Source organism: Pseudochaenichthys georgianus, unplaced genomic scaffold (assembly GCF_902827115.2).
Source record: "Pseudochaenichthys georgianus unplaced genomic scaffold, fPseGeo1.2 scaffold_655_arrow_ctg1, whole genome shotgun sequence".
Taxonomy (NCBI): Eukaryota; Metazoa; Chordata; class Actinopteri; order Perciformes; family Channichthyidae; genus Pseudochaenichthys; species Pseudochaenichthys georgianus.
Window position 1 is genome coordinate 58453 of NW_027263210.1, and position 24058 is coordinate 82510.

General features: G+C 42.7%; 1 protein-coding gene across 1 annotated transcript in view; it reads right to left on the minus strand.

Moving 5' to 3' along the window:
• The window catches only part of hook2 (hook microtubule-tethering protein 2), a 38275-nt gene extending 15938 nt beyond the window's left edge, over positions 1-22337 (minus strand). The window contains exons 1-10 of the mRNA XM_071202639.1: positions 22101-22337; positions 18162-18244; positions 15655-15727; positions 15476-15526; positions 14329-14461; positions 12957-13024; positions 10874-10939; positions 10675-10755; positions 5659-5819; positions 4296-4442 (exon numbers count right to left, since the gene is read on the minus strand). Of these exons, the coding sequence (XP_071058740.1) occupies positions 4296-4442; positions 5659-5819; positions 10675-10755; positions 10874-10939; positions 12957-13024; positions 14329-14461; positions 15476-15526; positions 15655-15727; positions 18162-18244; positions 22101-22145 (908 nt within the window). The 5' untranslated portion in view covers positions 22146-22337. The remainder of the gene's footprint in view (positions 1-4295; positions 4443-5658; positions 5820-10674; positions 10756-10873; positions 10940-12956; positions 13025-14328; positions 14462-15475; positions 15527-15654; positions 15728-18161; positions 18245-22100) is intronic.
• Between the last annotated feature and the right edge of the window lie 1721 nt (positions 22338-24058).

Below are 24058 nucleotides of genomic sequence, written 5' to 3' on the forward strand. Positions count from 1 at the left end.
AAAACAAGTTCATACAATACTGAATACATTTGAAGCCATTTTGACGTATATTACCCATGTCAATAAGTTTCTGTTTTTCAAATCAAATCAAGTTTTATTTTTAAAGCACATTGATAAACGATTTTCGGTCGAGCCAAAGTGCTGTACATATAATAAAAATAGCCTACAGTAGAGACACTTTACAGCTACTGTAATACAATAGCACAGATTGTTCAGAATATCAGAGAAAAAGAAAAAAACTACACCCTCTATCCTTAGACCATCACAAGGAAAAACTTCCGGAGAAAACCCACAGTTTTGTAGTGTATTTATCTTTTGTAGAGATTTTTCATTTAATCTTTATATAAAATCTCGCCTAGGGCAGCAAATTGGCTAGAACCGGCCCTGGTGCTAGGCCTCAAGAGCCTTTCTTGTGCTGGCAGACACATGGAAACAAACTGGCGGGGCGCACTTCGCACGCACGAAAAACAAATTCCACTCGCTCCACGCTCACATTACGATGGGCCCACGTGCCTTAGCACCGCTGCTATGACTCCATCCTAGGGGAAACACTGAAGACTTAATGCCTTTTTTCTGTATTAACCTTAGAAGCCAGACATAATATCAGTCAGGTTTATTGTAGATCGCATTAGAAAAGGCAATTTCTTATAGTATAAATAAAGTAGCGGCCTATGTTGACTGCCATTTGGATCCTAAGCAGCCGGTGTCCTGAATACAATGAAAACGAATATATCCATGCTATTGGTCTACATCAGGGGTGTCCACACTTCTTCCACCGAGGGCCACATACAAAGGGCCGGGCCACTCACTGGGAGGTATATCGCCTCATAAGGTCAGTTATAAGTTAGAAAAATCAATCTATAATGAGGAGAAATATGAAGGGTGTATTTCAAGCTTGTAAATAAGTCATTGGGCTTTTTCTTATCAACTTAGATTTGTTAGATCATGTTAACAACTTTAATTGACTGGATTGATTTGAAAAGTGGTCTTATTTATTCACACGTGAATACTATTGTGTAATATATTTTTAAATCTATAGTTAAGAAGTACAACATAAGACAAGCACAAGTTTCATTGGTGGGCCGTATTACACTTTTTGAATTCGCTGAGGGCGGATTCAAAATGGCCGTAGTTTGGACACGCCTGGTACATTTTCCATAAAAGAAAACCAATGTTCTTAAACTTAATAAATGGAGAAGAGCCCGTTTTTTTTTTACAGAGCATACTTTTTGAAAACATATTACACGATTCATTTTTCTGTTGTTGACATTTCTGACTTAAAATGTATTTTCAACATACTTTTTGACGCACGATACAACTTTTGGAGGATATTTTCAACATAATCTAAATATACTTTTTCTGATGTATTTGGCACTTTGCTATGATTTCGACTTAAAATACTATACCTAGTTTAAAGGGGACCTATCATGCAAAATGAACTTGTTGATGTCTTTTATACATAACTATGTGTCCCCGGTGTGTCAGGGAACTCACGCAGCGTGAGGAAATAAAACCCTCTCTTTTCCTCCGTACCCAAATCTCTAAAAACGGGGAACAACGGAGCTGATCCAGATTTGCGTCCGATATGACGTAACATCTGAAATGTGGACCCACGGCCCAATCAGAAACGTCGCTATCAGAAACAATGCCCGACTGTTTTGGACGTAATATGGTCGGTGTTTACATTAGCATCGCTAACACTCAGAGCTAACCTGTACTGGAGAGCATGTGTGTGAAGAAGCAGGAAGTAGAAAGGAACTCACCTTGTGGTGTAACCGGCAAGAGAGAAAGCCTTTGAGCTCCAGACTGTTTCAGAGAGAATCCTTGATAATCCATGATATGGCGTTTCATCACGGCAGCATTTAGTTTAGACGGTAGCTGCCGGGTCCCGCTTGAGCTCGGACCCCTCCTTTATTATTTTTATTTTCTTAAATCTTTATCCCCAAATCAGCACTTTTGAAACAGGAAGTGAAATAGAGGGATATGAGGCATGGCTAGAATGGGTGTCTGTTTGGTATTTTGAGCAAAACACTTCATAGACATGTTTTTTATATATATCTGAAACCTATGCTATTGCCTAAAAATACCTTGATAGGTGACCTTTAAACACTGACTTTTTTGACACATGTTTCAATACAGATACCATGAATTCTGACTGATATTTCTCGACACACCATGACATGACTTCTACGTAGAAAAGGTTACAGCAAAGGGACACGGCAGATAATAGCCAAAAATAATATTAGTAAACTAAGATCAATAAATAAAACAAACCCACGTTAATAGAATAAAAATAACTACACGATAAAAACAAGTAACAGCCTTATGAAAGTAAAGTTGAATTAGCACTAATTAAGTGTTTATTACACATGTTATAGAACCAAGTGAACAAACACATTGCTCTGAAAAACAACTCGAACACAATGGCCTCGTGTGGATTTGTTTTTAACTGGAAATAAATAAAAAAAATCACCAACTCTGACGCAGGACGGAGTCAATGCTTGAAATTCATATTCTCAACACAGCTGTCAGAGGAGCGAGCGGTCTGTGCGTGGGCAGAGTGGGTTCTGAGAGTGCAAACTGATGAGAGATGAACTACTGCTTCAGAGGGAGAGCATTGTTCAAAGCCTCTGAACAAAGAAACAAGTTTCACTTTGTTTTCCAATACTTCCTTTCCTTCAGCGAGGGAGGATTTAAGACGCCTGTGGGATCGAATGAGAATTACTAACAGTTCCTAGTTAAATGGTAATAACTTGAAACAGTTATTCTTTTGCACAGGTGAGCTAGCTACAGGTAAACGTTGGTAAAGAGATCAATCATTGTTGGTTTCAGTCCTAGCTTTTTGCGAGGGATGCTCCGATCGCTGGAATCAGTATCGGCCGATACCGATCCGATCGAGTGGGCGGGGCCTATGGGGATCTTCCATTTAAAGTGGTGTTTAAAACTCAGCTAATGGGGCTCATTCTCTGGCGCTTCCACAACCAACATAATTATTACTTTCAAATGAAGTTCATTATTCAAGTTTACTTTCACTTTGGAGAATGACGCCCCGTCTACACGACAGGCATCGAGAAATGCTTTCAACGCTTCGCCCATTCACTTGAATGGGGTGACGTAGAAGATTTTGAATCTTCGCCGAACTGCATTGTGGGGAGCGTGGCTTTGCATCGGGAGCATCAAAAGTTGAGCAATGTTCAACTTTTGATGCTCCCGATGCTTTCGAAGCTGGCATCAGCCAATCAAATCCCGTTTATGCAAATCTGACAGTAGAAGCGCTAGCCAATCAAACCGCGTGTAAGCAGGGAGAGCCAGACCGCAGTTCATTTCCTCATATTCCAAACGAGAAGTTACGGTAGCAAATCACCCGGTTCTTTACGACCAGAACTAACGGGATACAAACCGGAGGAGCCAGGCATGGAGGGAGGTGGCAGAGACAGAGGGTGGAACTGGTAGGTTTTCGCCTGTTTGGGGAGTTTATATCCAGTTTACTTCGTTTTAACATCGCTATTGCTTTGTATGTCGGGGGCGGGAGATTCCTGATTGGTTGTTGGTCGCGAGAAATCGCCAAGCCTCAGACACGCCCAGCTTCAAGATTTTTGTTATGCCTGTTGTGTAGACGTGCCGTAACACGGGAGAGATGAGCGGAAGCCCTCTCTTTTCCTCTCTCCTGGCAGCCTGTCAGTATCGTCTCATGCACTGAGCCAGTAACGAGTGACGAATAAACATATGTATAACTAGTTTAGTTCCAGAAGTAGATACAATAGCCAAGTGTGTTAGGTCTAACTCTTAGTGTGTGTGTGTGTGTGTGTGTGTGTGTGTGTTGCTCCGCTCACAGCGGGCGGAGCTGCAGGGTTTCTGCTTCACACACGTTGCATACCGCTATTTTATTGTCATTTTCAGACACCTTAAAATACTGCCAGACCGGTGAAGCCATGTTGGCGAGCTTGTTTTGCCGCACAGAGAAAACTGTCATGTATTTCTACGTCATGCGATCGGCATTTTTAGAGAGCACCGATCGATCGGCAGAGAGTGAGTATCGGCCGATATCGATCGGCGGCCGCTCGGAGCATCCCTACTTTTTAGTTTAAAAACCATAAAGCGGTTTTCCCATGTGGAGGTTATCCTGCTAATCAAAACATGCCAGCGTCACAGTCGTGCGTTCGCCACAGAGATTACTTTCCTTAGTGTTCAGAAAACACGATAATTCCCATTGGCTTTTTGTTGGGGAACCTTTGTAATGTTAGCTTCTGGATCGGCCCGCACGCACACGTCAGAGGATGGAAGTCTGCTCTCACCTGAGGATGTCCATCTCGTCTTTGAGCGACTGCGCTTCCTGAGCCAGGCTGGTCAGATCCTCGTTTCTCTGCTGCAGCTCGACCACCTCTCGCTCCAGGACCTCCGATCGCACCCGAACATCATCTCTGCTGTTCTCCAGCCTGACACACAAAAAGACACCAGAGCAGTTTGTAGTACTTAGCTGTTACTACTACTACTACTACTACTACTACTACTGTAAGGTTTGTGTTTCTACCTGTTGGGAAAACACTGAATGTCCTCCTCCAACATGAGTAGCATGCTAACACAGGTATCCCAACTGTAGCTGTGAACATGACAGGATGTGTGATGACCTGGAAGAGCATCAGGACAGCTTGAGGCAGATGATAGCTATGTGATTAACATGATGACTCAGCCTCTATGGAGAGAGACATCAAGCATGCTCATTTCTGACGTGGAGCTAATCTGAAGTAAACATTGAATACTGCTTTCTACTCCTCCATCTTGAGACTGTGTGACTCCCTCTCTTGGATATCAGCATGTGAAGGACACTGCTCAGGAACTAGCTGATGCTCTGTATGTGATGACTCCTTCCATTCTGGAGAGGATCCCAGACACACGGATCCCATACTTGCCAACCCTCCCGATTTTCGCGGGAGACTCCCGATTTCATAGCCCTCTCCCGGTTTCCTCCCGGGGTCATATTTCTCCCGATTCAAAATCAGATTTACACACGACTGTTTCCACTCGGACTTTATTACAGCTACACCATTGTTTGGTTGCCATGGTAGCGCGTCTCTTTAGTAGCGCGTCTCTTTAGTAGCGTGCGCAACTAGATAGTCACAGTAAAACAGAAAAAGAATCGACAACTCGACCCTCTGCTCACTCCTTTCCTGGTCTAGCCCACATCAAGAGGAAGGTGCTACAGGCCGCAAGGCATTGCACTCAGAACTACAATAAGCACGTTAATGTTAATCTAACAGCTCCGTTGATCCACTAGCACCCCCCCCCCCCGCGGTGGTTTTGAAATGCTCCCGATTTCTGAGGTCTCAAGGTTGGCAAGTATGATGGACCCTGAGGTTGAAGCTCAAGCCGGTGACGAGGGATTATTAACATTTTTAAGTATCCAGAAAAAGTCCGATTTTTGAGAAAAAGTCAGAAATCTTTAGATTTTTGAGAAATTTCTGAATTTTTATTTTTATTTATTTATTTTTGTGAAACTCAGAATTTTGAGAAAAAAAGTCAGATCTTTGAGAAAAATACCAACAAATTCTCTTTTTTTTGTTTTGACTCCTTCCATGCTTGAGAGGATCAGAAATACATGGATCCTGAGATTGAAGCTCAAGCCGGGGACGAGCGATATTTTCTAACAGTACCTGTAGTTTTTCCTCCTGCAGCTGCTCCATCTGACTCTGAAGCAGCAGAAGCTTCTTTCCGGTGATGGCGGTGGTCGAGACGTCCACGGAGTCGCAGAGAAGCAGCTTCTCCTTCAGGGAGCGAGACTCCGCCTGCAGGGACGACTTCTCCTCCAGAGCCACCGACAACTTTTGTATAAAAAAAAGTATAAAAGAAAGAGGATTGTGTCAGAAAAATACAGAGTTTAAGAAAAACTGTTTCCTTGAAATAAAAACATGACAGATCGAGCGTATTAAGAAAACAACATCCACTCGTACACAACTCCCCACTCGTCATGCTTAGAGGAGCTCGAACACATGCTTCGTTCTCATTTCACATGCCCAGTTATCAGAGTCAAGTTAGTCAGCTGGTGTCGGAACGGGACTTTCTCAATAGTGAAATTGTTAGCGTTAGCCTCAGGGTCAGAAAGCAGACGCTCAGTACATAAATACATGAATATGCACAGCTCGCTAAGCTTTAGTAATACTGGTTACAGGGCGTGGAGAGTATTATTATTACTCTACTTTAAAGAGTCCTCTCCTGCTGATGTTCAGGTGTATATCAGTATGTAGTGTCTCTACTTTAAAGAGTCCTCTCCTGCTGATGTTCAGGTGTATATCAGTATGTAGCGTCTCTACTTTAAAGAGTCCTCTCCTGCTGATGTTCAGGTGTATATCAGTATGTAGCGTCTCTACTTTAAAGAGTCCTCTCCTGCTGATGTTCAGGTGTATATCAGTATGTAGCGTCTCTACTTTAAAGAGTCCTCTCCTGCTGATGTTCAGGTGTATATCAGTGTGTAGTGTCTCTACTTTAAAGAGTCCTCTCCTGCTGATGTTCAGGTGTATATCAGTATGTAGTGTCTCTACTTTAAAGAGTCCTCTCCTGCTGATGTTCAGGTGTATATCAGTATGTAGTGTCTCTACTTTAAAGAGTCCTCTCCTGCTGATGTTCAGGTGTATATCAGTATGTAGTGTCTCTACTTTAAAGAGTCCTCTCCTGCTGATGTTCAGGTGTATATCAGTATGTAGTGTCTCTACTTTAAAGAGTCCTCTCCTGCTGATGTTCAGGTGTATATCAGTATGTAGTGTCTCTACTTTAAAGAGTCCTCTCCTGCTGATGTTCAGGTGTATATCAGTATGTACTGATATACACCTGAACATCAGCAGGAGAGGAAACCAGAGCCCAGTCTGCTCTGATTGGTCAGCTCGGTTGTGATTGGTCAACTGCTTAGAGATGTCCCGCCCCATAGCCGGTCACGTACAATGTGTTGGAGCGCTAGCCAAAGGGAGTGTTACGCAGTGCGTTTGCAGACTATTCACATGCACACAAACCTATAGAACACACTACAATAAATGGACATCATGGGGCCTCTTTAAAATGTTAGGCAAGCTGGCATTCCAATATTAAAAAAGGGGGGCGTTTATTCTCACCTGTTGCACATCGTTCCAGTTTGAAACCCTTCACTGAACTTTAAAGACAGATTGCATGCTTTAGCAGGAACAGTAAATAGCTTTCAAAGCAACAGGCATGACTAATCCCTAATGCGTGGGCTATGAAGTAAACAAACAGGTGGGCTGGGAGCAGGACAAATTATTGTTGGCTCCCGCTCCATCCCGAGGCAATGTGTCACTTTTATCTTGGCGTTATGCAACTATTGACTACATCTTTAAAAAACACAAAATGTAGTCAGTGGTGGAAAAACAAGGCATGGGAACACAAACAAAGACTCAGGCGGGGAATCAATAAGAACACACACGTTCCACAACATGCTGCAAAAGCACAGCAACACTGGGCCGTCAAAGCATCTGAAGTGCGGTGTATCATTGTTGTATTTTACTCCAAACGGAACAAAATAGTTTGGCAAGAGGTTAAAGGAACCAAACCCCGTTTCTACTGAACTGTTTTTCAGCAAAAGCAAATTAATGTATTTATTTGATGATTAACATTATAGTAGTTTTGTTCTGCATGCGTGTGTGGATTGAAAATGCATATCATGACTCAAGGGTTTCACAGGCTATGAGTCAGCGTGTTCTCTAGATACCGGTTGAAACCAATTAACAGGAAAATTCAAAATGTATAAACATTCAAAACGAAACACTGGGTGCAGCGCTTTTTCTCCAAGTGGTTTCAATGACACTTGGTTTTTATTGGGAAACACTTTTTTCCCCTTCTTTGCCTTCTTTGTCAAACTCAAGGCCCGGGGGCCAAATCCGGCCCGCGACTTCATTTCCTGTGGCCCCACAAGAGCTTGCAAAGAATATAATATGATTGTTATACGGTTACATGGCGATTTACAGAAGCACGTTGCCCATAAACTACATGTCCCACAATGCATCTCAAATGTGACTTTTTTTCTCAGATTTGAATTTCTTTCTTCAAAATGTCTTTTTAAAATCATTTTGTGACATTCTCACTGAAGAGACTTCCCCTAGACTTCTGCTTTCAGACCGAGTTAATTATGAAGTTATTACCCTATCCGATAATAATTCAATGCAGAGGCAATAAAGTAATATAATACATTAGTTTATGTATTTTTTATATAGTTTTAAAGTTACAACCGGCCCTTTGAGTGCAACCATAATGCGAATGTGGCCCGTGATGAAATTGAGTTCGACCCCCCTGCCGTACAGTGTTGAGAACTACAGCGTGAAATCTGATTGTTCAAAGTATGACAGAAAAAGGCCCACCATGAACTGCTTTCTTTATTACCAATGTGAGTCTGTTTAGCAATCAACGTAAAGAAAACCTCACTTTCTCAGGGAGTTCGCTCTAACATTTTGGCTCTATCAAACCTGAATAGAACTACACTAATTATTCTTATTTGAAGGCAGACTTAAAATCCACTTATAACTGCATTTGTCTCCAAATCAAACGGGTTTAAAATCTTAAGGATTCCCACTTCAAAAGATCTCAGGAAATGTGTCCGAGCCAGTATTTAGTTTTGATAAGAAAGGCCACCTAATTGGGACGTCTGTAGTCAACACACTACAAAGGACTACAACTCCCACGTGCCTCCTCTAAAGTGACAGTGATGGGCAGCAACCGGCTAGAAAGACGCCGTTGAGGAACAGTTTTTAACCGTCCAATTACCCTTGAAGTTATATAAGCCTCATCAAGAAAGAAAGAACACCTATGTCGTTTGTTATTTTAGCCGATTTGTTTTGACTATTGTAACGGCCTCTTTTCTTTGTTGCATGTGTAAAAGTTTATTTTATTTTGAGCAAACACATCGAATAATATCATCCATAGCAGGGGTTTTCAAAGTGTGGGAAGGTGAGCCTCCCCTCAGAGAACATAAGAACAGCCGCGCCCCCCCCCCCCAAATTATTATTGCTATTATTGTTGTTGTTGCTATAATGCAGGGGTAATTTCAAAGAGGTCCAGTAAGAGAACATGCTCTGTTTTCGCTGACTACCTCTTTTTTTTGAGCACGCCATTTGAAGTTACTCCGACTGTTTCTCTCTTCTTGTGTGTGTGTGTGTGTGTGTGTGTGTGTGTGTGTGTGTGTGTGTGTGTGTGTGTGTGTGTGTGTGTGTCTGTATGTCTGTGCGTGCCTGTCTGTGTGTGTGTGTGTGTGTGTGTGTGTGTGTGTGTGTGTGTGTGTGTGTGTGTGTGTGTGTGTGTGTGTGTGTGTGTCTGTCTGTGTGTGTCTGTCTGTGTGTGTATGTGTGTGTGTGTATGTATGTGTCCGTCTGTCTGTCTGTGTCTGTCTGTCTGTCTGAATCTATCGTGCTGACTCAATGACTGCACCGATTTGATTGGCTGAGTAGAGTCACCTTCTTAAAACATTAAACAATAACTTTTTATCTTTATGTGTTAAACTTTTTTTTTAACATTTTCAACATCTTGGATAAATGCTTGCTCCCGGCAACACACTGAACGTCAACTTTGCCTCCTTATTACACTCAGCCCTACTTGAGTGGGAACAATGAGTCTGCGTCTGTGATGCGCACAGGCGGGTGATGCAATGCAGACTAACCGCAGATCATCCTTGACCGGTACTCGCTTTTGAATACAAATTACGGGCGGTGCCGGCTGTCAACGGCCCGCTGACGACCGGCCGTTCTGTGATCCTCCAGAACACACAGATGGCCAGTCCGCCCCTGCCAGGACCGGTCCACGAAAATCATAGCTTCAAATAATCGTGGTCATACTTCCTCCGTTTTCTGCCAGACGCTGGCCGTTTCTCAATGTCGAGTAAAGCTGCCCCAGAGCCACTATTTCAAGCATACTACGTCATCGAGTGGCGCCGAATCACTGTTTAAATGTCCAGCATACATGTGCTACCAAGCAAGCCTCCTCGACGTTGAGAAACGGCCAGTGTCTCCTCTCTCACTTTAGGTAACTTCACACAAAATCGATCCACGTTGCCGCTCGCATAAAGTTAGCTGAAGTTAACTAGCTAGATTTCACTATTTCTCCTTATTTTTTTCTCACGCTGAGCCCCCCCTGAAGCTCTTTGGCACCCCCCCTGAAGCTCTTTGGCGCCCCCCCCTGAAGCTCTTTGGCGCCCCCCCCCTGAAGCTCTTTGGCACCCCCCCCCCCCGAAGCTCTTTGGCACCCCCCCCCCCCGAAGCTCTTTGGCACCCCCCCAGAAGCTCTTTGGCACCACCCCCAGAAGCTCTTTGGCACCACCCCCAGAAGCTCTTTGGCACCACCCCCAGAAGCTCTTTGGCACCACCCCCAGAAGCTCTTTGGCACCCCGCCCTGAAGCTCTCTGGCGCCCCCCCTGAAGCTCTTTGGCACCCCCCCAGAAGCTCTTTGGCGCCCCCCCTGAAGCTCTTTGGCACCCCCCCAGAAGCTCTTTGGCGCCCCCCAGAAGCTCTCTGGCGCCCCCCCCTCACACTTTGAAAACCGCTGATCTAAATCGGAGGCCAAGCAACTCTTCAAATGTAAGTAATATAAAAGGAAAGAAAACTAGTTAAAAATGTCTGTTTGAGGAGTCTAGTGGCTTGATAGAAAAACAAGGAAGGAGGCTGCGTAATATCAGTTTGGAGGACCAACCTGATGTTGCAGGTCTCGACAGCGCTGGCTCATGTCCTGCTTCTCGTCTGCCTCCTCACTGAGAAAATAATACTTCCTGGACTGCATACACAAAGGAGATGTTACAGTAGAAGCAGGAGGGAGTACACATTAGTCACAACACAAAAGGAGGATGTAATAGATACGGAGTGAATACAAAAAGAGAATGAAAGTGTTTTACCTGGTAGTCAAAGTCCCCATAGGTCTCTGGACTTCCTGGTTCTGCTGAAGGGTCCTTTGCTAAAAGCTAAAACAAAACAGTCATTAAAAAAAGACAAATATAGGGTTAAATATATCTTGGTTGTGGTTGAATAGTTATTGTGAAAGGACTAGGGAAGTGTCAGCCATGATAAGAGACGTTTGAATCCTCTCTAGATGATAGGAAAGGAGCTTCAATGCTTCCTTTGTCATCTCCTTTAGGATACACTGGACCATCCTTTAGGAAAGGAGATAATGCAATCCCACAATTCCTTGCGGCTGCAACATTTAAATTGCACCATTTGGCCTTTTACTGAAACAACAGATCATGTGACTGCTTATTAAACATTTGACATCTTATGCTATTTTGTAATGTTATATCAGGCTATATGCAGGAAGTCAAATGGAAGACCCTTTAAAGACCCTTTCCATACATGTTAAGACCTCATCGCCACTTGGAGTTGTAACCAGTTACCTTGGCGACACACTTCACCTCACATTGACTATATACAGTATTGATTGTCCTTCCTCCTTATCTTCCAACCATTTGGACGCAGACTTGCATTTCCCCATAACGATGTTGCTTAGCAACCGGCGTAAACGGATCTTCGCGCGCTATCAAGCAGTGAGCGCGCGATGTCCTGTTCAGATGACGTCAGATCCAACGGGATGCCATAAATAAACTACACAGAATCACACTACACTCCTACGCCATGACTACATTCAGGCAGACTGTAGAACACAACCTCTCTGGACCATTTATATACTTATTGAAAACAAGCTACAAAATGTAATACCTTGGAAAATGCCGTTTAATAGCCTTCATTTTCGCTAAATTGATTCATCAACTTTTAATACTTTTTAAGACCCCGCGGACACCCTGTTATTAAACATTTGACATCTTACGCTCCAACGTGTAAAAGGCCTAATATGCACTGTGTTAAAGCAATAGGCAAACTTATGATTATTATATATTGTTTAATCGTTTTATTTGTTGTTGAGTCGCCGAGAGGCTAAACTGTGACGCGTTTTCGAAGAGAAAGTCCATATTGAAGCGATATAGTTTTAAGGATATTTAATAAACAAAATCAAAACATAGTAACTATGGACAAAACGGTCAACAGAAAAAATGACAGCACAAGCTCACCCTCTGTCACGCACTCGACATGAAACAGGTGACTTCAACAGACAAACCACACCCATGTGACAATTACCTGAAGTGCTCAACAAACAAATAAAAGTAAATAATACAAATAATGAACTTGGGCTAAGTAGCATTATGGCACCTACACCATTTACATCAGGGGTGTCAAACTCAAGGCCCGGGGGCCAAATCCGGCCCGCGACTTCATTTCCTGTGGCCCCACAAGAGCTTGCAAAGAATATAATATGTTTGTTATACGGTTACATGGCGATTTACAGAAGCACGTTGCCCATAAACTACATGTCCCACAATGCATCTCAAATTTGACTTTCTCAGATTTGAATTTTTTTCTTCAAAATGTCTTTTTAAAGTCATTTTGTGACATTCTCACTGAAGAGACTTCAATTATTTGCCCTATCTTCTGCTTTCAGACCGAGTTAAATATGAAGTTATTACCCTATGCGATAACAATCCAATGCAGAGGCAATACATTAGTTTATATATATTAAATATTTATATTTTTATATAGTCTTAAAGTTACAACCGGCCCTTTGAGTGCAGCCATAATGTGAATGTGGCCCGTGATGAAATTGAGTTTGACACCCCTGATATACACCACAGGAGAGAGCATAGAAAGGGGCCTCTTTAACCCGATGTGTATCACTGACTTTAGGGAAAGGCGGTTATGAAAAGCAATAGAAACCTGTTTGATAGCAGCTCTCGTACAAAAAGCTATGTTATTGAGAATCTGGAACGTTTTCCTTCTTGTTATTGCCAACGAAAGATATTCCTGAAATATCTCAGAGCAGGTTTCCAAGGTCTCCGTTTAGCTTCGTGCTTAGCCAGATTGGATTGTGCATTAAGCGTGACTAAGAGCTGGGATTAAAGCAGAGCGGAGACGATGAGAGAGACGCTCACTCACCTCCTGAATGGCCGTCATCACGACGTGTTGGACGGATTCCTCCAGACGCATGATCTGCTGGATTTGTTCTGTGTTTACGAGAAGACAACGGAGAGACGTGAGGGTGCAGATTAACACTCCTAAAAACAACAAACGGGCACTGCAGCCATTGGTACGATTGATCTGCACTGTCATTTGTGACACAGCATTTAGTGTGGGGAAGGAGCGTGTGATCCAAGCGGCAAACTCTGGGGAAGTGTCTCAAACTGCAGTTCATCTAGTGGCCAGTAGGAGCAGGCTGCAGAAGAGAGCAATTTCTATAGACCCCCATGTTAAAATGCCCAACTTTACAGCAGAAATAAACATGTTTACATCGTGGTTCAAAAAACCATATTCTCTGTATAGTTAGATTCCCCCTTCATGACTACTGTGTGGGGGGTGCATTTTTTCTCAACTCATCTGTTGAATTAATATTAAGCCTTAAAGCTTTTGCATAAATTAGGGCGTGGTCACTTTGATGGACACGTACATGGCTCACTGTTAGCTAACAGCAACTTGTCCACTCTGCTAGGCTACAACCATAGAGGCTACAACGTTAGTTAGTCATAGTACTGTACTTGAGCCTTTAGCCATGTTCGTGGTGATTGTGCCTTTTAGGGAATATTGTTACAAATACCAGACAATTAAAATGTCGTGCTGTGCGCTTGAATGTACTAACAGAACTTCCAAGAAGTCTAAAATGATGATATTATACATGTTAACCCCGTTCGCAGGTGTTTGTGTGCTTGGTAGCTTAGCTTGTTACTTATTAGCCAGCTAAGGACGTAACCCTGTATGCATACATATACATTTTAGTTTATGATTCAGCCTTGGGTAAGACTTTTATAGTCTATGGCTATGACGCCCATAATGCTAAACGGGAGCAAATGTTAATAGGGGACCCAATTATCCCAGTGGTGGCCGCCGGAGCTAACGGAGCCGCAGGGGGCTAGCTCCAGCCGGCGTCCCGGAGCTAGCCCCCTGCGGCTCCGTTAGGTCCGGGCGGTGGAATCCGTCTTTTCTCAACGTGTGAATAACAAGCGTTAAGAATAACAAAATACAGCTAATTCTCTTGCAGATTGTTTCGTTTGATTATGAATTTAACGTTTATATAGGGGAACGACACTGTTAGCAGTAACTTGGTATGCATGTATTTCATGTTAGCTTAGCTTCTTAGCCTGAGCTAGCTCTGTTTACTTCCAGTTCGGAGGCAGCAGGTCCCGCCTCGGCTCCGCCTCTTTGCCCTTATTTGGAGCAGATATGATATAAAGCGAGAACCATGTGACTTTGAGCTAATCCTGAGTGTGATTTCCAGACGGCTGCACCTGCTTTCTCTCTCCAGCACAGCCTTTACCTTCTTTCTTCTCGCAGCTCACAGCGCAGCCCAGCACGAGCTGCACCAGCTTCCCCAGCTCCGTGACGTCGCCCATCTCCCCGATCAGGGTCACGTCCGGCATGTGCACCTCGGACACCTGGTGACCGAGCACCTGGTCAGCGAGAGGAGGAGGAGGGGGGGACGTTAGGGTCGAGAGGCTTCAAACATGGACTGAAATGTGCCGTTCTATGGAAAAGATGACGTGTATTCTGAAAAGGAAAACTTTTGATAGGGTTTAGGGCCCGTTTACTCAACTGTTAATGTGTCACATGCCAAGAAATAACAAGGGAATCCGTAAGAGCGATAGAAGACATTAGGGCGGAGTGGATTCAACAAATGGACTAAAAGTGCCAATTAGTCAAAGTAATCAGGGATGCATCGATTAAACATTTCTCAGTGGATGCCGATGTTTTCTGTTCTTTTTAAGGTTAAGGTTCAGTTTCTTTGCCTCGGACACACGACTTCTCAGGGGAAATGTAGTTTTGCTCTGATGCCACTCTGAACACTCAATCTGCAAAGTTTTGAACATTCAGAATTGCTATTTTTAGGCAATAGCGTAGGTCTCGGATATATAAAAATATAGTGTTTTGCTCAAAACACCAAACAGATCATCCCATTCATCTAAAGTGCTGATTTGGGAATAAAGCCTTCAAAAAAAAAAGGGAGGGGTCTGAGGTCATGCGGGACCCGGCAGCTACCGTCTAAACTAAATGCTGCCGTGATGAAACGCCATATCATGGATCATCAAGGATCTGAAACAGTCTGGAGCTAAAAGGCTTTCTCTCTTGCCGGTTACACCACAAGGTGAGTTCCTTTCTACTTCCTGCTTCTTCACACACATGCTCTCCAGCACAGGTTAGCTCTGAGTGTTAGCATGCTAATGTAAACACCGACCATATTACGTCCAAAACAGTCGGGCATTGTTTCTGATAGCAACGTTTCTGATTGGGCCGTGGGTCCACATTTCAGATATTACGTAATATACTCCACTGACTACAGACAGAGACAGAAACAGATCAACATCGGCGACGGCCATCGGCGCTCTGCCAGTGGGCCAATCAGAAAGAAATGGGGCTAACATCAGCAGAACATCGGCGCACCCGTAAAATTAGTACCGTCTCCTTACATCGTGATAATACTCCATCATGCTCTTGAGAATCTTCTTCAAGTTGCTGACCTGAAAGCACAAAGCACATCAGAGTCAAAACAATCCTGATCCTCATTTAAATAATCCAGAGGAGAAGCCCGGACGCCTTGTAGTTTCTCCGCCGGCTGTCCCGTCATATCCACCGCCTCTCAGATTACCTTCAGGCGCCAGTTGGCCCCGCTCTCCTCCTTGATCCGGCCGAGCCACGTCTCATTGAACCAGGAGGGGTCTCTGTTAACGAGAGCACAAGAGAGAGGAGTTCAGCGACGACACGGACGGCACGTCTCAGACTCTCAGGGGCCACGGGGACATTTAGAGAGCAAGACACTCGCGGGAATAAACGCTCCGTTGTGAAATGACTCAAACGGCAGCGGCGCAGAGCTAAAAAGGGACCGTTGACCCCAAAATAATAAATATCCTTTCACTCACTGTTACCTCTTTCACACCAACGCAACTCCGGTTCAAGCTCCGTGCTAGAGCTTCTCAGGTTCAGAACCGGTTCAGCTCCGGCTCTTTTCACACCGCCGAGAGTCCGACTGGTGCTGCGTCATCGTTTGCGTGCCTGCTTCATAAAGCCAAACCGCGCGGAAACCCCTCACACCGTCAACAACAACAATGGCCGATTGTGCTCCAGCTTCCTCTGCACCTCTTCGGAAGACCAGATTCCCAGTATGTAGCTGGTCTCTTCAGTGGACCACTGCTGCTTGTTAAGTTTCTCCATCGTTGTGTACAAGCTGGATAAAACGCGGGATTGTTGTTGTTGTTGTTCTGGAGTTGATCTGTCTCTGCCCCCGCCTCGACGTAAGCGTGACGTAAGCGGTGCTTTTGCTCTAGCCGGAAACATTTTTGGTGCTTGAAACGAACCGGATTCCGGAGCTAAGAGGCGGCTCCGCTGCGGTGTGAACAGGAAAACACGGTGCTTTTCAAGCTCCAGCTCCGAACCGGCCCGGAACACCGTTGGTGTGAAAGAGGTTCCTCAGGGCTGCACAATGCGTCACTTACTTTTTTAGACTTGCTTTTATGTTATTTTCTTTTTCATTTATTCTTATACAAAGTATTTTTGGTTTATTATTTTCTATGTATTTGTATGTTTAGATACGGCTGTTCAGTTCATTTTCTCTGTGTATTTGTATGTGAAAGTACTTCGAAAGGCGCTATATAAATAAAAGTGTGTTATTACTACATGCGGTGCCACATAATGCATCTGATGGTTTCGGTGCAGATTGTTGGAAATATCCGGAGTTCGATTTTTGCGATTCTTAGAAAAAAAATTACAAAATTGCAATTATTTTGATTTGCAATATTAGAAGGAATACAACATTATTCCCATAATAGTTAAAAAGTGTATTAAAATGATAAGTGTGATTTTTGAAGAAGATCTGGAGCAAACAAGGACTTTCTTTGTCTGTAGAATAATCTCAGCAGCTCCAAAATACTTTTACAAATACATTAATGGCGCATTTCCACTGCAGGGCCTCGCTCGGCTTAGTACACTTTATGCTGCGTTTCCATTACAGTTTAGTAGCTGGGGCAGTAACTATAGTAACGCAGTGTAGGCGGAGCCGTGACGTCATCTTCAATGAGAACCACAAAACCAACATCAGCCGTTAGCTGTTAGCACTCAGAGCTCACAGCTCCTCATATCTGTTCAGAAACTAGACAGAAGGTAAACAAGTACAAACCACAGACTGCCCGTGTCATGGAGAATACAGTCGCTGGTTTATTTATGTCTGTAGGCCATTGTTGTGAGTGTGGACGCTCGGAGCATATACAACGTTAGCTTAGCCAAGCTACATTCAGAAAACACGCATTTTAAAAAGGTTCTTCGCCGGCCGTCTGTCTGCAGACTTGTCAAAGCATTAATTCATGGTTTTTACTAACCGGTATCAGTGTGTTGTTACTTCGGCATCATTTAGAAACGTGTATTACAATTAAATCACGGTCAAATATGGTCATCTTGTTGTAGTTGTAGCCCCCTTGTTAGCGATTCTCTCTAGTTTAGCATGCTCAGCCCGACTCAGCCCGGTTGTTGGCCCGGTAAGAACCTCAATTTTGGAGAGCCAGAAAACTGTGAAGAAGTAGCCCTGAGTCGGAACTACGCCGAGAGGAAAAATAAATAAATAAAACGGTCCGGGTTTGGCACGGCACACTTAAACCGTGCTATGCGCTGCAGTGGAAATACGCCATTAGATGTTTTCATATATTTTGCATTAAAAAAATATTGCAAAAACAATCCATAATTATAAATAGCACTACAGGCAAGAGGTTTTGATTTGGGGATGAACTTAATAAGGGATAATAAGAATAGAGAATTTGCTGTGAATCAATGAAAAGTATATAAAACAATGTTTGTTTATCTGTGTGAGTATAAACACACATGTCCAACACAAGATATAAAAGTCATGCGACCTGAACAGATAGTAACCGTCCCGTTTGAAAAAAGAAATCTGACCTCACAAATCCAGACTGCTTTCGCTGCATGGTCTGAGCTTTGCATGGATAACGGCCGTGTGCAATTCAAAGGGCAATTTGTGGCGACTCCAACAGATAAGCAAACCTCAGCGAGTCGGCGCTGAAGGGCTTCCGAGCAGCCCGAGGAGTTCATGAGGCCAACTTGGAAACACTCGAGTCCAAAACAACTTCTCAAACACGCGTCAGGACTTACATCTGGTGCAGCACGTTGGCAACGGCCACTCCACTCATCAGGTCCTGCTTGCTGCTGCATGACGGGACCTGGAAGGTCTGCAACTGAGGACACACACGTGGAGAAGCATTATTCAAAACATCTCTTTATGAAATGACACTTAAAGTTAACCTATTATTCAAAATCCACTTCTTCATGTCTCTTCTACATCAACATGTGTCCCCTCTTCTCCATGTCTCCTCTACATCAACATGTGTCCCCTCTTCTCCATGTCTCTTCTACATCAACATGTGTCCCCTCTTCTCCATGTCTCCTCTACATCAACAGGTGTCCCCTCTTCTCCATGTCTCCTCTACATCAACATGTGTCCCCTCTTCTCCATGTCTCTTCTACATCAACATGTTCCCCTCTTCTCCATGTCCTCTTCTCATGTCTCTTCTACATCAACATGTGTCCCTCTTCTTCATGTCTCTTCTACATCAACATGTGTCCCCTCTTCTTCATGTCTCTTCTTCATGTCTCTTCTACATCAACATGTGTCCCCTCTTCTCCATGTCTCTTCTTCATGTCTCTTCTACATCAACATGTGTCCCCTCTTCTTCATGTCTCTTCTACATCAACATGTGTCCCCTCTTTTCCATGTCTCTTCTACATCAACATGTGTCCCCTCTTCTTCATGTCTCTTCTACATCAACATGTGTCCCCTCTTCTTCATGTCTCTCTACATCAACATGTGTCCCCTCTTCTTCATGTCTCTTCTACATCAACATGTGTCCCCTCTTCTTCATGTCTCTTCTACATCAACATGTGTCCCCTCTTTTCCATGTCTCTTCTACATCAACATGTGTCCCCTCTTCTTCATGTCTCTTCTACATCAACATGTGTCCCCTCTTCTTCATGTCTCCTCTACATCAACATGTGTCCCCTCTTCTTCATGTCTCTTCCACATCAACATGTGTCCCCTCTTCTTCATGTCTCTTCTACATCAACATGTGTCCCCTCTTCTTCATGTCTCTTCCACATCAACATGTGTCCCCTCTTCTCCATTCTCTTCTTCATGTCTCTTCTACATCAACATGTGTCCCCTCTTCTTCATGTCTCCTCTACATCAACATGTGTCCCCTCTTCTCCATGTCTCTTCTACATCAACATGTGTCCCCTCTTCTTCATGTCTCCTCTACATCAACATGTGTCCCCTCTTCTCCATGTCTCTTCTACATCAACATGTGTCCCCTCTTCTCCTGTCTCTTCTACATCAACATGTGTCCCCTCTCCTTCATGTCTCTTCTACATCAACATGTGTCCCCTCTTCTCCATGTCTCTTCTACATCAACATGTGTCCCCTCTTCTCCATGTCTCTTCTACATCAACATGTGTCCCCTCTTCTTCATGTCTCTTCTACATCAACATGTGTCCCCCTCTTCTTCATGTCTCTTCTACATCAACATGTGTCCCCTCTGTGGAAAGAGACTCTGAAAGCTTCAGTAAACAAGTGATCAATAGATGTGTCTGAATGCAGTGCTGCAATGTAACCAAGTAGATCTACTCAAGGGTTTTCTTTGCATGCAATGTTTTTCTCTTACTCCACTAAGATTATGAGACATATTGCATTTTTACACGAGTACATTCACTACGGCATTAACCACTTTCCAATGTAGGCATTTACACAAAAAACCAACAGTTTACAAAGTACTTCTACTCATTTCGTTCTATTGTCAATTTCTAGTAATTGTCTGAACTAAAATGTGATTAGTCGGATAAAATCAATACACTTGATTATTATAATGTATTTATTTGCACTGGACAATTTAATACTAACTTCTATTAGTACTTTACAGTATGGTTTTAGTAAGCGAAGGATCCGAATACATCTTCCACCAAGGCCTGAATATAAAAAAATACACCCTGTTAAATAATCGCAGGGTCTGTCAAAACCTATTAGTATTATGTTACACTTAAATGACAAATACTAAGCAGTCATGGGGATTACATTTCCCACTTAGCGAGCTACTAATATTAGCTTGCGTCTCACACTTGCCTCCGTGTGTAAAGGTGCTTAACAGGTGGATTTGCTCAGGTCTTAAGCCGTTGTTTCATTTACATTCATAAGTCTCTGAGCTTACACTCAACTGTTGTGGGTTTGTGTAAAGAAGGGGGAGAAGTACTCCGGTCTTATTCTTGAGTAAAAGTAGAAGTACTCAGGTCTTGTTCTTGAGTAAAAGTAGAAGTACTCAGATCTTGTTCTTGAGTAAAAGTAGAAGTACTCAGGTCTTGTTCTTGAGTAAAAGTAGAAGTACTCAGGTCTTGTTCTTGAGTAAAAGTAGAAGTACTCAGATCTTGTTCTTGAGTAAAAGTAGAAGAACTCTGATCTTGTACTTGAGTAAAAGTAGAAGTACTCCGATCTTGTTCTTGAGTAGAAGTACTCAGGTCTTGTTCTTGAGTAAAAGTAGAAGTACTCAGATCTTGTTCTTGTTCTTGAGTAAAAGTAGAAGTACTCAGATCTTGTTCTTGAGTAAAAGTAGAAGAACTCTGATCTTGTACTTGAGTAAAAGTAGAAGTACTCCGATCTTGTTCTTGAGTAGAAGTACTCAGGTCTTGTTCTTGAGTAAAAGTAGAAGTACTCAGGTCTTGTTCTTGAGTAAAAGTAGAAGTACTCAGGTCTTGTTCTTGAGTAAAAGTAGAAGTACTCAGATCTTGTTCTGAGTAAAAGTAGAAGTACTCAGATCTTGTTCTTGAGTAAAAGTAGAAGTACTCAGATCTTGTTCTTGAGTAAAAGTAGAAGTACTCAGGTCTTGTTCTTGAGTAAAAGTAGAAGTACTCAGATCTTGTTCTTGAGTAAAAGTAGAAGAACTCTGATCTTGTACTTGAGTAAAAGTAGAAGTACTCCGATCTTGTTCTTGAGTAGAAGTACTCAGGTCTTGTTCTTGAGTAAAAGTAGAAGTACTCAGATCTTGTTCTTGAGTAAAAGTAGAAGTACTCAGATCTTGTTCTTGAGTAAAAGTAGAAGTACTCAGATCTTGTTCTTGAGTAAAAGTAGAAGTACTCAGATCTTGTTCTTGAGTAAAAGTAGAAGTACTCAGGTCTTGTTCTTGAGTAAAAGTAGAAGTACTCAGATCTTGTTCTTGAGTAAAAGTAGAAGTACTCAGATCTTGTTCTTTAGTAAAAGTACTCATATATTGTACTTGAGTCAAAGTAGAAGTACTCAGATCTTGTACTTAGTAAAAGTAGAAGTACCAGATTGTAGGAACACACTGTTACAGTAAAAGTTCTGCTTTCAAAATGTTCCTCAAGTGAAAGTAGAAAAGTATTCTCATCAAAATATAGTGAAAGTAGCGACAGTAAAAGTAGTCTTAGTGCAGTTTGGTCCATTTCAGAATAATATATATGATATGTTTGATAATGATTGATCATGAAAGTGTTATCAGAGCTGGTAAAGGTGCAGCTAGTCTGAATGACTTTGTATTCATCCAGATCTGTAAAGTAACTAAAGGTATTAAATCCATGTAGTGGATAAAAAAGTACATAATTTACCTCTGATTTGTAGTGGTGTAGAAGTACACAGTAGCCAAACATTGAAATACTCAAGTAAAGTACAAGTACCTCAAACTGTGCTTGAATGCAGTACTTGAGTAAATGTACTAAGTAACTTTACACAACTGTTTTTGTGTCTTAAATGTTGCTGACACTGCATTCCCTTTGGTGCAGATAAGAAGCTAAAAACTTCCAATGTGTTTACCTAGCTAGTTAGCTTAGTTGGCTAGCGAAAGTTAGCATCCAAACACACAGGTGCTACCTGCTTATATTGCTAAATTGGTCAACAAATGAGCTAATATTGATGTATCAAGGCCTTCTTAAGAGAAGTAAGGATATATGTACTCCTACATTGCAAACACCTGCTGTCACCTGTTAGCAGGGGGTTAGCAATGCTAATAAAAACTCGTTAATATAATATAAAATTACCCAGGTTAGCAGGGAGTCACACAGCTCGGCTTTATCCAGACTCATGGTGCCGAGGGCCGGGAAGAGAGGCGGCGGACGCGGCTTTTTTTAGACTTTTTTCTCCCCCGAAGTTTCTGTTACTGTTTCCACGTCAGTCCTGTCCGGCCTCCTCCTCTCGCTGCTGCTGCTGCTGCTACTGCTACTGCTACTGCTACTGCTCCTGCTCCTGGTGCTTCGCGTTTCTGCTCCTGCTAGTGTCCAAGCGAGCCGCCGTATTAAGAGCGTTTCCACGGAGACGGATGTTAATCGTAGCTGCGGTTACAATGACATTTCCAAATGGTTATTATTTTAAGTACGCTTAATGCCTCTTAAATGTTTATGTGCCTTATTGAATGTGTTATTTATGTGTTTTTGTCTTATTGTGAATTAATGTAATTGTAATTTGTACTCATGTTGTAACTTGATGATATCCTGGTGTGATATGGTAGCTGCGGTGAAAAGAGTTTTTATTTTGTATTTATTTATTCAAGAGTATATAAGAACATTATATTTTGTATTCACAAAGGTAGACATCAGAGGTAGACAGATAAAGTAATATTAAATAAAAAAATACAGTTTCATATTTCAAATTAACAGAGTAGTACACAAGTACACACTGCGGTCAAGCCAGCCTCCACTCGGGAAAACCTCCTTAAGTTTTACATTCACTCATTTATAATGTGGTAGTTATACGTAGTTTGTTTTAAATAATTCTTGATCACATATATAGTACATATTTCTAATTTAATATGTTGTATGGTATGTTATTTTGGTGTATATGTTATTGACCGAGTAAGTGCTTTTATTTTGAAGGCAGTGTTTCCAGGACTCTACCGTAATGCATAGGATATTCGCGCACCGCAATATCACGTGCGGGCTGGCTGACTAGGTTTTTCCCGAGTGGAGGCTGGCTTGACAGCAGTCAAGTACACTTACTCTACTCAAGTACTGTACTAAAGTAAGTTTGAGAAACATGTAGCCTACTTTAGTAAAATACTGAGGCTAATTTTGTCCCCACCACCTTTTAAAAGTGTAACTTAAAAAAATTCGGAAAAATAGCGTGCAATTAAATTAATTCTAGTTTAGGCCTATATGTAGTACTTTATATTTGCATTGTGTCCTTTGATGTGCATTTGATACAGATAATGGAGCAGTTGCTTTAGGGCAGTGTTTCTCAAACTTTTTCATACCAAGGACAAGGACCACTTAACCAATAAAAAAACACTCGCGGACCACCTTACTCCACAAATATCGAAAATCACAGTTTTTCTAGAACAGATTACAAATCGCCTGAAAATGGTACAAACAAGTGTGTTGAAGGTGTTGCGCTGGGCTATATCATGCAATTGAAAGTGAAACTTAACCTCGCTCCATTGAGGAGATATTTCTGCAAAACTCAAATGTATTTATTTATTTCAAATGTGAAATGTTACCAATATACTCACGGACCACTAGGGGGTGCTCACGGACAACCAGTGGTCCGCGGACCACACTTTGAGAAGCACTGCTTTAGGGCCTCATAGCGCTCATTGCCCTTAAGGTCAAATCATGAGATCCTCGAGAGCCCCTCGCACAACCACACAGAGCCCCCTGTTACGGCCTGGCTCATAGGCTGCAACAAAGATGGGAGACCAGACAAGTTAAGTGTAACAAAAAGCGTATTTATTTACCATAACAAAAAACAAAGGACTTCAAAGAAACCTAATAAATGTGGAAGTCAGTCATCAGTAATGATGGCGTGTATGGGTGTGTGAAAATGTGCAGAAACAAAGACGTGTCCAACAGAAGAGTGAGAGGCAGTATGGGTTGGTGCTGGCCTTTTATGTAGACGGCCAGGTGTGGCTCATCAGGTTGATCACCTGAAACACAAACAAGAGCCAGCCAGCAGAGCACAACGGCAGAGACCCCTAGTGGAGTGGAGGGGGGTCGTAACACCCCCC